Here is a 17,726-nt window from a genome sequence, read left to right on the forward strand (position 1 = left end):
AATGTGTGGAAGTCGAGAACATTATCTCGGAAAGCAAAAATGGGTATGTTTGAAGGAATAGTAGTTCCAACAATGTTGTATGGTTGCGAGGCGTGGGCTATGGATAGAGTTGTGCGCAGGAGGATGGATGTGCTGGAAATGAGATGTTTGAGGACAATGTGTGGTGTGAGGTGGTTTGATCGAGTGAGTAACGTAAGGGTAAGAGAGATGTGTGGAAATAAAAAGAGCGTGGTTGAGAGAGCAGAAGAGGGTGTTTTGAAGTGGTTTGGGTACATGGAGAGGATGAGTGAGGAACGATTGACCAAGAGGATATATGTGTCGGAGGTGGAGGGAGCAAGGAGAAGAGGGAGACCAAATTGGAGGTGGAAAGATGGAGTGAAAAAGATTTTGTGTGATCGGGGCCTGAACATGCAGGAGGGTGAAAGGAGGGCAAGGAATAGAGTGAATTGGAGCGATGTGGTATACCGGGGTTGACGTGCTGTCAGTGGATTGAATCAAGGCATGTGAAGCGTCAGGGGTAAACCATGGAAAGCTGTGTAGGTATGTATATTTGCGTGTGTTGACGTATGTATATACATGTGTATGGGGGTGGGTTGGGCCATTTCTTTCGTCTGTTTCCTTGCGCTACCTCGCAAACGCGGGAGACAGCGACAAAGTATAAAAAAAAAAAAAAAATATATATATATATATATATATATATAATATATATATATATATATATATATATATATATATATATATATATACATATATATATATATATATATATATATATATATATATATATATATATATATATATATATATGAAGTCTGTTGGGGATGAGAGAGCTTGGGAAGTGAGTCAATTGTTGTTCGCTGATGATACAGCGCTGGTGGCTGATTCATGTGAGAAACTGCAGAAGCTGGTGACTGAGTTTGGTAAAGTGTGTGGAAGAAGAAAGTTGAGAGTAAATGTGAATAAGAGCAAGGTTATTAGGTACAGTAGGGGTGAGGGTCAAGTCAATTGGGAGGTGAGTTTGAATGGAGAAAAACTGGAGGAAGTGAAGTGTTTTAGATATCTGGGAGTGGATCTGTCAGCGGATGGAACCATGGAAGCGGAAGTGGATCATAGGGTGGGGGAGGGGGCGAAAATTTTGGGAGCCTTGAAAAATGTGTGGAAGTCGAGAACATTATCTCGGAAAGCAAAAATGGGTATGTTTGAGGGAATAGTGGTTCCAACAATGCTGTATGGTTGCGAGGCGTGGGCTATGGATAGAGATGTGCGCAGGAGGATGGATGTGCTGGAAATGAGATGTTTGAGGACAATGTGTGGTGTGAGGTGGTTTGATCGAGTAAGTAACGTAAGGGTAAGAGAGATGTGTGGAAATAAAAAGAGCGTGGTTGAGAGAGCAGAAGAGGGTGTTTTGAAATGGTTTGGGCACATGGAGAGAATGAGTGAGGAGAGATTGACCAAGAGGATATATGTGTCGGAGGTGGAGGGAACGAGGAGAAGAGGGAGACCAAATTGGAGGTGGAAAGATGGAGTGAAAAAGATTTTGTGTGATCGGGGCCTGAACATGCAGGAGGGTGAAAGGAGGGCAAGAAATAGAGTGAATTGGAGTCATGTGGTATACAGGGGTTGACGTGCTGTCAGTGGATTGAAGCAAGGCATGTGAAGCGTCTGGGGTAAACCATGGAAAGCTGTGTAGGTATGTATATTTGCGTGTGTGGACGTGTGTATGTACATGTGTATGGGGGGGGGGGGTGGGGCCATTTCTTTCGTCTGTTTCCTTGCGCTACCTCGCAAACGCGGGAGACAGCGACAAAGAAAAAAAAATATATATATATTATATATATATATATATATATATATATATATATAATATTATATATATTCATCCACTAGGTATAGGGGAAAGAGTAATACTTCCCCGCCTAATATAATGTAACATCCCTAGGATGGGAAAGAGAATACTTCCCGCCTAATTAATGTAATATGACTCATGGTAGTGCCTGAGGATTGGCGGAATGATTGCATAGTGCCACTGTACAAAGGCAAAGGGGATAAAAGTGAGTGCTCAAATTACAAAGGTATAATCTTATTGAGTATTCCTGGGAAATTAGATGGGAGGGTATTGAGTGAGAGGGTGAACGCATGTACAGAGCATCAGATTGGGGAAGAGCACTGTGGTTTCAGAAGTGGTAGAGGGTGTGTGGATCAGGTGTTAGCTTTGAAGAATGTAGGTGAGAAATACTTAGAGGAGGAAATGGTTTTGTATGTAGTATTTATGGATCTGGATAGGAATATGATAGAGATGCTCTTTGGAAGATATTAAGAACATATGGTGTGAGAGGCAAGTTGTTAGAAGCAGTGAAAAGTTTTTATCGAGGATGTAAAGCAAGTGTATGTGTGGGAAGAGAGGAAAGTGATTGGTTCTCAGTGAATGTTGGTTTACAGCAGGGGTGCGTGATGTCTCCATGGTTGTTTAATTTGTTTATGGATGGGGTTGTTAGGGAGGTGAATGCAAGAGTTTTGGAAAGAGGGGCAAGTATGCAGTCTGTTGTGGATGAGAGAGCTTGGGAAGCAAGTCAGTTGTTGTTTGCTGATGATACAGCGCTGTAGAAACTGGTGGCAGAGTTTGGTGTGTGAAAGAAAGCTGAGAGTAAATGTGAATAAGACCAAGGTTATTAGGCACAGTAGGGTTGAGGGACAGGTCAATTGGGAGGTAAGTTTGAATGGAGAAAAACTGGAGGAAGTGAAGTGTTTTAGATATCTGGGAGTGGATTTGGCAGCGGATGGATCCATGGAAGCGAAAGTGAATCATAGGGTGGGGGAGGGGCCGAAAGTTCTGGGAGCGTTGAGAAATGTGTGGAAGGCGAGAACGTTATCTTGGAATACTTACCACGCATTTCTCATGTGTCGTAGAAGGCGACTAAAGGGGTTGGGAGCGAGGGGCTAGAAACCATCTCCTCCTTGTATTTTATCTTTCTAAAAGGGAAAACAGAAGAAGGAGTCACGCAGGGAGTGTTCATCCTCCTCGAAGGCTCAGATTGGGGCGCCTAAATGTGTGTGGATGTAACCAAGATGAGAAAAAAGGAGAGATAGGTAGTGTGTTTGAAGAAAGGAACATGGAAGTTTTATCTTTGAGTGAAATGAAGTTCAAGGGTAAAGGAGAAGAGAGGTTTAGGAATATTTTGGGAGTAAAGTCAGGGGTTGGTGAGAGGACAAGAGATAGGGAAGGAGTAGCACTACTCATGAAACAGGAGTGGTGGGAGTATGTGATATAGTCTAAGAAAGTAAACTGTAGATTGATATGGATTAAACTGAAAGTGGATGGAGAGAGATGGGTGATTATCAGTGCATATGCACCTGGGCATGAGAAGAAAGATCATGAGAGGCAAGTGTTTTGGGAACAGCTGAGTGAGTGTTTTAGTAGTTTTGATGCACAAGACCGGGTTATAGTGGTGGGTGATTTGAATACAAAGGTAAATAATGTGGCAGTTGAGGGAATAATTGATGTACCTGGGGTGCTCAGTGTAGTAAATGGAAATGGTGAAGAGCTTGTAGATTTGTGTGCCGAAAAAGGAGTGGTGATTGGGAATACCTGGTTTAAGAAGAGAGATGTACATAAGTATACGTATGCAAGTTGGAGAAATGGCCAGAGAGCGTTATTGGATTATGAAGAGAGACTTTTGGATGTGAATGTGCTGAGAGGTGCAACTACAGAGACGTCTGATCATTATCTTGTGGAGGGAAAGGTGAAGATTTGTAGGGGTTTTCATAAAAGAAGAGAGAATTTTGGGGTGAAAAGAGTGGTGAGAGTATGTGAACTTGGGAAGGAGACTTGTGTGAGGAAGTAACAAGAAAGACTGAGTGCAGAATGGAAAAAGGTGAGAGCAAAGGACATAAGGGGAGTGGGGGAAGAATGGTATGTATTAAGGGAAGCAGTGATGGCTTGTGCAAAAGATGCTTGTGGCATGAGAAGCGTGGGAGGTGGGTAGATTAGAAAGGGTAGTGAGTGATGCGATGAAGAAGTAAGATTATTAGTAAAAGAAAAGAGAGAGGCATTTGGACGATATTTGCAGGGAAATAGTGCAAGTCACAGGGAGATGTATAAAAAAAATGGGAAGGAGGTCAAGTACCTCCTCACACAAGTCTCCTTCCCAAGCTCACTTACTCTCACCACTCTCTTCACCCCAACATTCTCTCATCTTTTCTGAAAACCTCTACAAATCTTCACCTTCGCCGCCACAAGATTATGAGCAGACATCCCTCCAGTTGCACTTCTCAGTACATTAACATCCAAAAGTCTCTCTTTCGCGCGCCTATCAATTAACCCGTAAACCAATAACCCTCTCTGGCTATCTCTCCTACTTACATATGTATACTTATCTATATCTCTCTTCTTCAACCATGTATTCCCTGAACTGAATGTTTATGGAGAGAAATGGGTGATTACTGGTGCATATGCACCTAGGCATGAGAAGAAAGATCATGAGAGGCAAGTGTTTTGGGAGCAGCTGAATGAGTGTGTTACTGGTTTTGATGCACAAGACAGGGTTATAGTGATGGGTGATTTGAATGCAAAGGTGAGTAATGTGGCAGTTCAGGGAATAATTGGTATACATGGGGTGTTCAGTGTTATAAATGGAAATGGTGAAGAGTTTGTAGATTTATGTGCTGAAAAAGGACTGGTGATTGGGAATACCTGGTTTAAAATGCGAGATATACATAAGTATACGTATGTAAGTAGGAGAGATGGCCAGAGAGCGTTATTGGATTATGTGTTAATTGATAGGCACGCGAAAGAGAGACTTTTGGATGTTAATGTGCTGAGAGGAGCAACTGGAGGGATGTCTGATCATTATCTTGTGGAGGCAAAGGTGAAGATTTGTAAGGGTTTTCAGAAAAGAAGAGAGAATGTTGGAGTGAAGAGGGTAGTGAGAGTAAGTGAGCTTGGGAAGGACACTTGTGTGAGGAAGTACCAGGAGAGACTGAGTACAGAATGGAAACAGGTGAGAACAAAGGAGGTAAGGGGAGTGGGGGAGGAATGGGATGTATTTAGGGAAGCAGTTATGGCTTGTGCAAAAGATGCTTGTGGCATGAGAAGCGTGGAAGGGGGGTTGATTAGAAAGGGTAGAGAGTGGTGGGATGAAGAAGTAAGATTATTAGTGAAAGAGAAGAGAGAGGCATCTGGACGACTTTTGCAAGGAAAAATGCAAATGACTGGGAGATGTATAAAAGAAAGAGGCAGGAGGTCAAGAGAAAGGTGCAAGAGGTGAAAAAGAGGGCAAAAGAGAGTTGGGGTGAGAGAGTATCATTTTAGGGAGAATAAAAAGATGTTTTGGAAGGAGGTAAATAAAGTGCGTAAGACAAGGGAGCAAATGGGAACTTCAGTGAAGGGGGCTAATGGGGAGGTGATAACAAGTAGTGGTGATGTGAGAAGGAGATGGAGTGAGTATTTTGAAGGTCTGTTGAATGTGTTTGATGATAGAGTGGCAGATATAGGGTGTTTTGGTCGAGGTGGTGTGCAAAGTGAAAGGGTTAGGGAAAATGATTTTGTAAACAGAGAAGAGGTAGTAAAAGCTTTGCGGAAGATGAAAGCCGGCAAGGCAGCAGGTTTGGATGGTATTGCAGTGGAATTTATTAAAAAAGGGGTGACTGTATTGTTGACTGGTTGGTAAGGTTATTTAATGTATGTATGATTCATGGTGAGGTGCCTGAGGATTGGTGGAATGCATAGTGCCCATTGTACAAAGGCAAAGAGGATAAGAGTGAGTGCTCAAATTACAGAGGTATAAGTTTGTTGAGTATTCCTGGTAAATTATATGGGAGGATATTGATTGAGAGGGTGAAGGCATGTACAGAGCATCAGATTGGGGAAGAGCAGTGTGGTTTCAGAAGTGGTAGAGGATGTGTGGATCAGGTGTTTGCTTTGAGAAATGTATGTGAGAAATACTTAGAAAAGCAAATGGATTTGTATGTAGCATTTATGGATCTGGAGAAGGCATATGATAGAGTTTATAGACATGCTCTGTCGAAGGTATTAAGAATATATGGTGTAGGAGGCAAGTCGTTAGAAGCAGTGAAAAGTTTTTATCGAGGATGTAAGGCATGTAAACATGTAGGAAGAGAGGAAAGTAATTGGATCTCAGTGAATGTAGGTTTGCAGCAGGGGTGTGTGATGTCTCCATGGTTGTTTAATTTGTTTATGGATGGGGTTGTTAGGGAGGTGAATGCAAGAGTTTTGGAAAGAGGGGCAAGTATGCAGTCTGTTGTGGATGAGAGAGCTTGAGAAGTGAGTCAGTTGTTGTTTGCTGATGATACAGAGCTGGTGGCTGATTCATGTGAGAAACTGCAGAAGCTGGTGACTGAGTTTGGTAAAGTGTGTGAAAGAAGAAAGTTGAGAATAAATGTAAATAAGAGCAAGGTTGTTAGGTACAGTAGGGTTGAGGGTCAAGTCAATTGGGAGGTAATAAGTTTGAATGGAGAAAAATTGGAGGAAGTAAAGTCTTTTAGATATCTGGGAGTGGATCTAGCAGTGGGTGGAACCATGGAAGCGGAAGTGAATCATAGGGTGGGGGAGGGGGCGAAAATTCTGGGAGCCTTGAAGAATGTTTGGAAGTCGAGAACATTATCTCAGAAAGCAAAAATGGGTATGTTTGAAGGAATAGTGGTTCCAACGATGTTTTATGGTTGCGAGGCATGGGCTATGGATAGAGTTGTGCGCAGGAGGGTGGATGTGCTGGAAATGAGATGTTTGAGGACAATATGTGGTGTGAGGTGCTTTGATCGAGTATGTAATGTAAGGGTAAGAGAGATGTGTGGAAATAAAAAGAGTGTGTTGAGAGAGCAGAAGAGGTGTTTGAATGGTTTGATCACATGGAGAGAATGAGTGAGGAAAGATTGACCAAGAGGATATATGTGTTGGAGGTCGAGGGAACGAGAAGTGGGAGACCAAAATGGAGGTGGAAAGATGGAGTGAAAAAGATTTTGAGTAACCCGGGCCTGAACATGCAGGAGGGTGAAAGGTGTGCAAGGAATAGAGTGAATTGGAACGATGTGGTATACCGGGGTCGACGTGCTGTCAATGGATTGAACCAGGGCATGTGAAGCGTCTGGGGTAAACCATGCAAAGTGTGTGGGCCTGGATGTGGAAAGGAGCTGTGGTTCGGTGCATTATTACATGACAGTAGAGACTGAGTGTGAACGAATGGGGCCTTTGTTGTCTTTTCCTAGCGCTACCTTGCACACATGAAGGGGGAGGGGGTTGTTATTCCATGTGTGGCGAGATGGCGATGGGAATAAATAAAGGCAGACAGTATGAATTATGTACATGTGTATATATGTATATGTCTGTGTGTGTATAATATATGTATACATTGAGATGTATAGGTAAATATATTTGCGTGTGTGGATGTGTATGTATATACATGTGTATGTGGGTGGGTTGGGCCTTTCGTCTGTTTCCTTGCGCTACCTCGCTAACACGGGAGACAGCGACAAAGCAAAATAAAATAAATAAATAAAAGAGGTGCCTGAGGATTGGCGGAATGCGTGCATAGTGCATTGTACAAAGGCAAAGGGATAAAGTGAGTGCTCAAATTACAGAGGTATAAGTTTTGAGTATTCCTGGTAAATTATATGGGAGGGTATTGATTGAGAGGGTGAAGGCATGTACAGAGCATCAGATTGGGGAAGAGCAGTGCGGTTTCAGAAGTGGTAGAGGATGTGTGGATCAGGTGTTTGCTTTGAAGAATGTATGTGAGAAATACTTAGAAAAGCAAATGGATTTGTATGTAGCATTTATGGATCTGGAGAAGGCATATGATAGAGTTGATAGAGATGCTCTGTCGAAGGTATTAAGAATATATGGTGTGGGAGGCAAGTTGTTAGAAGCAGTGAAAAGTTTTTATCGAGGATGTAAGGCATGTGTACGTGTAGGAAGAGAGGAAAGTGATTGGTTCTCAGTGAATGTAGGTTTGCGGCAGGGGTGTGTGATGTCTCCATGGTTGTTTAATTTGTTTATGGATGGGGTTGTTAGGGAGGTAAATGCAAGAGTTCTGGAAAGAGGGGCAAGTATGAGTCTGTTGGGGATGAGAGAGCTTGGGAAGTGAGTCAGTTGTTGTTCGCTGATGATACAGCGCTGGTGGCTGATTCATGTGAGAAACTGCAGAAGCTGGTGACTGAGTTTGGTAAAGTGTGTGGAAGAAGAAAGTTAAGAGTAAATGTGAATAAGAGCAAGGTTATTAGGTACAGTAGGGTTGAGGGTCAAGTCAATTGGGAGGTGAGTTTGAATGGAGAAAAACTGGAGGAAGTGAAAGTGTTTTAGATATCTGGGAGTGGATCTGTCAGCGGTGGAACCATGGAAGCGGAAGTGGATCATAGGGTGGGGGAGGGGGCGAAAATTTTGGGAGCCTTGAAAAATGTGTGGAAGTCGAGAACATTATCTCGGAAAGCAAAAATGGGTATGTTTGAAGGAATAGTGGTTCCAACATGTTGTATGGTTGCGAGGCGTGGGCTATGGATAGAGTTGTGCGCAGGAGGATGGATGTGCTGGAAATGAGATGTTTGAGGACAATGTGTGGTGTGAGGTGGTTTGATCGAGTAAGTAACGTAAGGGTAAGAGAGATGTGTGGAAATAAAAAGAGCGTGGTTGAGAGAGCAGAAGAGGGTGTTTTGAAATGGTTTGGGCACATGGAGAGAATGAGTGAGGAAAGATTGACCAAGAGGATATATGTGTCGGAGGTGGAGGGAACGAGGAGAAGAGGGAGACCAAATTGGAGGTGGAAAGATGGAGTGAAAAAGATTTTGTGTGATCGGGGCCTGAACATGCAGGAGGGTGAAAGGAGGGCAAGGAATAGAGTGTATTGGAGCGATTGTGGTATACAGGGGTTGACGTGCTGTCAGTAGATTGAATCAAGGCATGTGAAGCGTCTGGGGTAAACATGGAAAGCTGTTAGGTATGTATATTTGCGTGTGTGGACGTGTGTATGTACATGTGTATGGGGGGGGTTGGGCCATTTCTTTCGTCTGTTTCCTTACGCTACCTCGCAAACGCGGGAGACAGCGACAAAGTATTAAAAAAAAAAAAAAATAATAAAAAAATAAAAGAATATAAATAAGTGAATCATAAGGTGGGGGAGGGGGTGAAAATCCTGGGAGCCTTGAAGAATGTTTGGAAGTCAATATAAGAATATATGGTGTGGGAGGCAAGTTGTTAGAAGCAGTGAAGAGTTTTTTTTGAGGATGTAAGGCATGTAAACATGTAGGAAGAGAGGAAAGTGATTGGTTCTCAGTGAATGTAGGTTTGCGGCAGGGGTGTGTGATGTCTCCATGGTTGTTTAATTTGTTTATGGATGGGGTTCTTAGTGAGGTGAATGCAAGAGTTTTGGAAAGAGGGGCAAGTATGAAGTCTGTTGGGGATGAGAGAGCTTGGGAAGTGAGTCAGTTGTTGTTCGCTGATGATACAGCGCTGGTGGCTGATTCATGTGAGAAACTGCAGAAGCTGATGACTGAGTTTGGTAAAGTGTGTGAAAGAAGAAAGTTAAGAGTAAATGTGAATAAGAGCAAGGTTATTAGGTACAGTAGGGTTGAGGGTCAAGTCAATTGGGAGGTGAGTTTGAATGGAGAAAAGCTGGAGGAAGTGAAGTGTTTTAGATATCTGGGAGTGGATCTGGCAGCGGATGGAACCATGGAAGCGGAAGTGGATCATAGGGTGGGGAGGGGGCGAAAATTTTGGGAGCCTTGAAGAATGTGTGGAAGTCGAGAACATTATCTCGGAAAGCAAAAATGGGTATGTTTGAAGGAATAGTGGTTCCAACAATGTTGTATGGTTGCGAGGCGTGGGCTATGGATAGAGTTGTGTGCAGGAGGATGGATGTGCTGGAAATGAGATGTTTGAGGACAATGTGTGGTGTGAGGTGGTTTGATCGAGTAAGTAACGTAAGGGTAAGAGAGATGTGTGGAAATAAAAAGAGCGTGGTTGAGAGAGCAGAATAGGGTGTTTTGAAGTGGTTTGGGCACATGGAGAGAATGAGTGAGGAAAGACTGACCAAGAGGATATATGTGTCGGAGGTGGAGGGAACGAGGAGAAGAGGGAGACCAAATTGGAGGTGGAAAGATGGAGTGAAAAAGATTTTGTGTGATTGGGGCCTGAACATGCAGGAGGGTGAAAGGAGGGCAAGGAATAGAGTGAATTGGAGCGAAGTGGTATACCAGGGTTGACGTGCTGTCAGTGGATTGAATCAAGGCATGTGAAGCGTCTGGGGTAAACCATGGAAAGCTGTGTAGGTATGTATACTTGCGGGTGTGGACGTATGTATATACATGTGTATGGAGGTGGGTTGGGCCATTTCTTTTGTCTGTTTCCTTGCGCTACCTCGCAAACGCGGGAGACAGCGACAAAGCAAAAAAAAAAAAAAAAAATATATATTTCATATTTACCATACTTTGTTGCTGTTTCCCGCATCAGCGAGGTAGCGCATGGAAACAGACAAAAGAATGGCCCAACCCACCCACATCCACATGTATACACATACACATTCACATAAGCACACATACATACCTATACATCTCAACGTATACATATATATACACACACAAACATATACATATATACACATGTACACAATTCATACTGTCTGCCCTTATCCATTCCAGTCGCCACCCCACCACACATGAAATAACAACCCCTTCCCCCACATGTGCGCAAGGTAGCGCTAGGAAAAGACAACAAAGGCCACATTCGTTCACACTCAGTCTGTAGCTGTCATATATAATGCACCGAAATCACAGCTCCCTTTCTACATCCAGGCTCCACAGAATTTTCCATGTTTTACCCCAGACGCGTCACATGCCCTGGTTCAATCCATTGACAGCATGTCGGCCCCGGTATATTCTCACAACTCTTGCTTCAAGACTAGTGCTACTCCTTCCTTTGCTCTTGTCCTCTCACTAACCCCTGACTTTACTCCCAAGACATCCCCAAACCAATTTTCCCCCTTACCCTTAAGCTTCATTTCACTCAAAGCCAAAACATCCAGGTTCCTTTCCTCAAACATACCACCTATCCTTTTTTCTCATCTTGGTTACATTCACACACATTTAGATACCCCAATCTGAGCCTTTGAAGAGGATGAGCACTCCCTGCATGACTCCTTTTTCTGCTTCCCCTTTTAGAAATTTAAATAAAAGGAGGGGGGTTTCCAGCCCCCTTCTCCTGCCCCCTTTAGTCGCCTTCTATGACATGCTGGGAATATGTGGGAAGTATTTATATCCCCAGGGATATAAAAGCCCATACATGCACACATACATACATGTACATATACATATCAACATATACACATGTACATACATATCAACATAAACACATATACATACATATACATACACATATAGAGACATATACATATATAGACATTGTTGGAGAGGATCACAATTTTGCATGTGATCAAGGATATTCTTATGAACTCACGGGGAAAATGACATACTATAAGTTCCCAAGGGCACTTTCGTGTAATAATCACATCATCAGGGGAGATACAAGAAAAAAATATGTAGGTTGATATATAACAAAGAGACGTGGCTAGGATGCCATTTCGTAAATAAGTGACTGTCCAAGACAGACAATGAGTGTGGTTATAAACTTATTGTGGACAAGAAGGTGAATTGTTTACAAATCTTATCAACAATAAAGCTATCCAATTTGTATACACCTTCACTAATATTAAGTTATAATTCTTTGTGTATCTAATAATAGAAGATTCAATGATATTTCTCGTGATACTGGAGTTAGAATTAATAACTGAGATGGCATTATTACAGTCAATACAATGATCATAGTTTTTAACGTGATTGAACAAGGCATTTGATTCTTGTCCTGTTCTTATACTATATCTATGTTGCTTAAGTCAGACAGAAAGATCCTTACCAGTCTGCCCAACATAAAACTTATCACAATTTCTACATGGCACTTTATAGATGCATCCAGGAGAATTTTCTGGTGAGTTCCTGAATTTTTGCAATCCAGAGTTCATTGATGATGAGTATGAAAAAATATATTCTATTGGATCTAAGTTAAAAAACCCAAGATCTTTCATTGATAAATCCCTTAAGTTAGTAAAGAAATCCTATTATAGAGTTAAACCCAAACTTCCCTTTGACCCCAAGAATCTTTTAGTTCTCCCTAGTAATAATGATTTTACTTTACTTCCTATGTTGCTTAAATCCTTTAATGTAAATGTTGCCCTCAGCAACAATGATACTATAAAGAATATCTTAATCAGTAACTCACCAGAAAATTCTCCTGGATGCATCTATAAAGTGCCATGTAGATATTGTGATAAGTTTTATGTTGGACAGACTGGTAGGGATCTTTCTTTTAGACTTAAGCAACATAATTATAGTATAAGAATAGGACAAGAATCAAATTCCTTGTTTAATCACATTTAAAACTATGATCATTGTATTGACTGGAGTAATGCCATCTCAGTTATTAACTCTAACTCCAGTACCATGAGAAATATCATTGAGTCTTCTATTACTAAATACACAACAAATTATAACCTTAATATTAGTGACGGTCTATACAAACTGAAGCTAATAACATTGCACTTATTCACATTTACTCTCAACTTTCTCCTTTCACACACTTTTCCAAACTTAGTCACCAACATCTGCAGTTTCTCACTCGAATCAGCCACTAGATTTGTATCACTGGTGAACAACAGCTGACTCACTTCTCAGGCCCTCTCATCCACAACAGACTGTAAACTCGCCCCTCTCTCGAAAACTCTTGCATTTACCTCCCTAACCCCATCCATAAACAAATTAAACAAGCATAGAGACATCATGCACCCCTGCCGCAAACCGACATTCACTGGGAACTAATCACTCTCTTCTCTCCCTACTCCTAAACATGCCTTACATCCTTGGTTGAAACTTTTCACTGCTTCTAGCAACTTACCTCCCCACCATATAATATAACTAGCAACTTACCTCCCGCACCATATACTATTAAGACCTTCCACAAAGCATATCTATCAACTCCAGATCCATATATGCTACATACCAATCCATCTATTTTTCTAAGTATTTCTCACACATTCTTCAAAGGAAACTCTTGATCCACACATTCTCTACCATTTCTGAAACCACACTGCTCAATCCCAATCTGATGCTCTGTACATGCCTTCAGCCTCTCAATCAATACCCTCCCATTTAATTTCCCAGGAATACTCAACAAATTTATGCCTCTGAAGTTTGAACACTCACCCTTATCCCCTTTGCCTTTGTACAATACACTATGCATGCATTCTGCCAATCCTCAGGCACTTCACCATGAACCATACATACACTGAATACCCTTACCAACCAATCAACAACACAGTCATCTCGTTTTCAATAAAGTCCACTGCAATACCATCCAAACCCACTGCATTGCTGAATTTCATCTTCCACAAAGCTTTTACTATCTCTTCTTCCTTAACCAAACTTTTCTCCCAGACACTCTCATTTCGCTCATCACCCTGACCAAAACACCCAATATCTGCCACTCTATCATCAAACACATTCAACATACCTTCAAAATACTCATTCCATCTGCTTCTCACTTCATCACTACCAGCTATCACTTTCCCACTTGCTCCCTTCACCAATGCTCCCATTTGTTCTCGTCTTATGCACGTTATTTACTTACTTCCAAAACATGGTTTTATTCTCCCTAAAATTTAATGATACTCTCTCATCCTAACTCTTATTTGCCCTCCTTTCTCAATCCTTGCACCTTTCTCTTGACCTCCTGCCACTTTCTTTTATACATCTCCCAGTCATTTGCACTCCTTCCTTGCAAGTATCGTCAAAACACCTCTCTTTTCTCTTTCACAGACAACTTTACTTCTTCATTCCACCACTCACTACCCTTTCTAATCTGCCCACCTCCCACCTTTCTCATACCACATGCATCTTGTGCGCAAGCCATCACTGCTTCCCTAAATGCATCTAATTCCTCACCCACACCCCTCACACCATTTGCTATAACCTTTTGCCATTCTACACTCAATCTCTCCATGTACTTCCTCTCAAGTCTTTCCAAGCTCACTTACTCTCACCACTCTCTTCTCCCTGACATTCTCTCCCCTTTTTGAAATCTTCTACAAATCTTCACCTTCGCCGCCACAAGACAGTGATCGGAACATCCCTTCAGCTGCCCTTCTCAGCACATTAACATCCAAAAATCTCTCTTTCACAAGTGTATCAATTAACACATAATCCAATAATGCCCTTTGACCATCTCTCCTACTCACATACGTATACTTAAGAATATCTCTCTTTTTAAACAAGGTAATCCCAATCACCAGTCTTTTTTCAGCACACAAATCTACAAGCTCTTTACCATTTCCATTTACAACACTGAACACCCCATGTCCACCACTTATACCTTCAACTGCCACATTACTCACCTTCGCATTTAAATCATCCATCACTAAAACCCAGTCTCATGCATCAAAGCTGCTGACACACTCACTCAGCTGCTCCCAAAACATTTGCCTCTCATGATCTTCCTTCTCATAACCAGGTGCATAAGCAACAATAATCACTCATCTCTCTCCATCCACTTTCAGTTTTACCCACACTAATCCAGAATTTACTTTCTTACACTCTATCACAAATTCCCAAAACTCCTCTTTCAGGGTAGTGCTACTCCTCGCTTAGCTCTTGTCCTCTCACCAGCTCATGACTTGACTCCCAAGAGTTTCCTGAACCACTCTTCCCTTTCACCCTTGAGCTTCATTTCACTCAGAGCCAGAACATTTAAGTTTCTTTCCTCAAACATACTACCCATCTCTCCTTTATTCTCATCTTGGTTACATCCACACACATTTGGACACCCCAATTAGAGCCTTCAAGGAGGATGAGCACTCCCTGCTTGACTCCTGTTTCCCTTTTTAGAAATTGAAATACACTTCATCAGCTTTTCCTGCACCAATGAGGCACTGCCAGGAGCAGGTAAAAAAAGCCCATATTGCTCACATCCATTCTTGAGCTCTCATTTGTAAAGGACAAAAAATCATATCTCCTTTTTCACAAACAGGCCCCACAGACTTTTCCATTGTTTACCCAAGACATTTCATACACTATGGGTCAGTCCACTGACAGCAAGTCGACCCTAGTATACAATATTGTTTCTATTCACTCTATCCTGTGTTTGCCTTTCATCCTACTGCATGTTCAAGTGCTGATCACTCAAATTCTTTTTCATTACATCCTTCCATCTCCAATGTGGTGTCGTGGTCCTTCTTGTTCTCTCCACTTCTGACACATATATCCTCTTTTCCGACCTTTCCTCATTCATTCTCTCCATTTGTCCAAACTGTTTCAGCACACCTTCTGCTCTCTTAATCACACCCTTTCTATTACCACAGACCTCTCTTATTCTTATGATACTTACTTGATCAAACCACCTCAAACCACATATTGTCCTCAAAACATTTCATTTCCAATACATCCACCCTCCTCTCCACAACCTTAGATAGAGTCCATGCATTGCATACATTAAATATAATTGGGACTACTATTCCTACAAACATTCCCATTTTTGCCCTCTAAGATGATATTCTGTTTTCATGCATTCTTCAGTGCTCCATAAACCTTTGCCCCCTCCCACATCCTATGACTTCCTTCCACTACATGATTCTATTTGCTGCCATATCTACTCTCATGTATCTAAAGCACTTCACTTCTTCCAATTTTTCTACATTCAAATTTACACCCAAACTAACTTGTCCCTCAACCCTGCTGAACCTAATACATTTGCTTTTATTCTTATTGAATTATAAAAGCAAAGCTAGGTAATATATTTTTGCTGTTTTATTTTCTAATCTAATACTTTTTACCCATATGGTACGTGCATGAACTATAAGACAGTTGAACAAATGCATATTTAATCCCCTGAATGAATGCTAATTAAAACTAAAAAATAAGTGCAAGAAATGAAACTGTATTGAATCAGCCAATAAGACCACAAAAAATTGTACACAAAATAGATCAGCAATAAATCATAACAAAAAGACATTTCCTCAAAACTATAGTGTGCTTTAGAATAATGGTATAGAGGGACAGTACCTCAAATAAAGACTAGCTATTTTTCTTCCATTAAAGAAAAAGAGTACTTACTACTTGATAATTCAAGTTTGTGTTGAATTATAAAACAAAAGTGAACATTTACTCTTCTTAATCTTTTCTTTGAAATGTCTAAGACAGCAGCAACATTTCATGTGGTGAAAGTTAAGATATTACATAACTAACATTACAGTATTGAATTATATGTACAAATTACCACCCTTCTACTTCTTTCAGCACTTCAGCTACTAACTAAATTATATGTAACATAAATAACAATATACCACAAAGATATTTTCTTAAAACTACAACTATCTTTCGAATAAATGTATAAGAGTACAGGAACTCAGATAGAGTACTTATTTACATTAAAGGAAGCAAAAATTGAGCTTCCTCCTTGAGAATTAATTGGTCATGTTAATCCTTGCAACACAAATGACCATTTATACTAAGCAATTTTCTTTATGAAATGGTGAAGCTTGAAAGAGTATTATGAAAAAGAGGAAATTCATAACAATTAAGATATATGTACATGGAGAGGAATAACAATTTAAAGAAGTAACATTGCAATACATAGCAGAGTTTATAGACTGTAACATCAGCAATTCACAAGTTCATACCTTAAGCCCAAAAACAAATCTAAATCAATGAACCATTATATGTGCAGAGCCTTTAATAGAAAGACAATTTTGATATATTAAAAGATTTCATATTCCAAAGAAAAAAACAGGGTTTTCTTTATTAAAAAGCTAAGACTTTATTTCATATTCGTTTTAAAGAGTTAGGCTTTAAAAGGGAAAGATATTCAACAACCCTGATTACAAAAATTTTTTGTAAATCCACATATTACGTCTGTGGTGCGGTTTCCTAATTAATTGTTAAATGAAGTAAATCTCGGCTGCCCAGGGAAGCCAGGTGAAACTTTAATAGGTCCTATTGGCTCCTAAAAGCGTTTCATCTAAGCTAAGCTAACCTATCCTATGAAAACCCAACCCAACTTCCCCAACCATCAAAGATTTACCTTATTCATCTCTGGGTCAAGTAGGGCTGGCTGAATAAAGAAACCTAACCAGGTATGACTTCACTGGTATAAATTTTCACCACCAGTGATGAAGCCGTTCAGTGAGATGTTTAACCCTGCCGGAGTCTAATAGTATGACCAAACTGTAAAGAGCCGAAACCTGCTGATACATGATTAAACCTAGTATTACCTTCACCCCTGCAGATACATGATTAAACCCTCAAAATTTAGTAATACTTTCGTTGCACACAATCCTAAGCTCATGGTGATAAATGTGATCTTTTATATATACATAAAAGTGGTGTTAACAGGAAGTGTTACTACCTTTATTGGTGGGTAAATTCTGCCTTAACTGCTGGGTAATAGCTCAACCACTCACTCGCTCAACACATTCAACTGATCAGTGTTTTGGTAATCAGCTGATAGCATTCAAAAATAAATAGAATTTAGTCATAACTTATTTGGAATAATTTTGATTTACATTCCATGACAGTACCTTAAATGTATTTTAAGATAAAAATAATAATAGTGTGAGTTTTTTAAAGATGATAAGTTAGTTTATCATTATTTTTAAACTCGTTTGTTGTTTCTCCTGTTAGCC

At 40.7% G+C, this 17,726-nt stretch overlaps 1 protein-coding gene across 3 annotated transcripts in view; it reads right to left on the reverse strand.

Moving 5' to 3' along the window:
• LOC139753338 (MTOR-associated protein MEAK7-like) overlaps nucleotides 1-17,605 on the reverse strand; it is a 342,712-nt gene extending 325,107 nt beyond the window's left edge. The window contains exon 1 of one of the 3 annotated variants that reach the window (XM_071669692.1): nucleotides 17,450-17,605. Coding sequence is in view for 2 of the 3 variants with exons in the window: in XM_071669691.1 (XP_071525792.1) it covers nucleotides 17,126-17,134 (9 nt within the window). In the remaining variant the exon portion in view is untranslated. Of the gene's footprint in view, nucleotides 1-17,125; nucleotides 17,256-17,449 lie in introns of those variants that run through there. The other 2 variants (XM_071669691.1, XM_071669693.1) reach the window with 2 other exon arrangements.
• Between the last annotated feature and the right edge of the window lie 121 nt (nucleotides 17,606-17,726).

Source organism: Panulirus ornatus, chromosome 14 (genome assembly GCF_036320965.1).
Source record: "Panulirus ornatus isolate Po-2019 chromosome 14, ASM3632096v1, whole genome shotgun sequence".
NCBI classification, from domain to species: domain Eukaryota; kingdom Metazoa; phylum Arthropoda; class Malacostraca; order Decapoda; family Palinuridae; genus Panulirus; species Panulirus ornatus.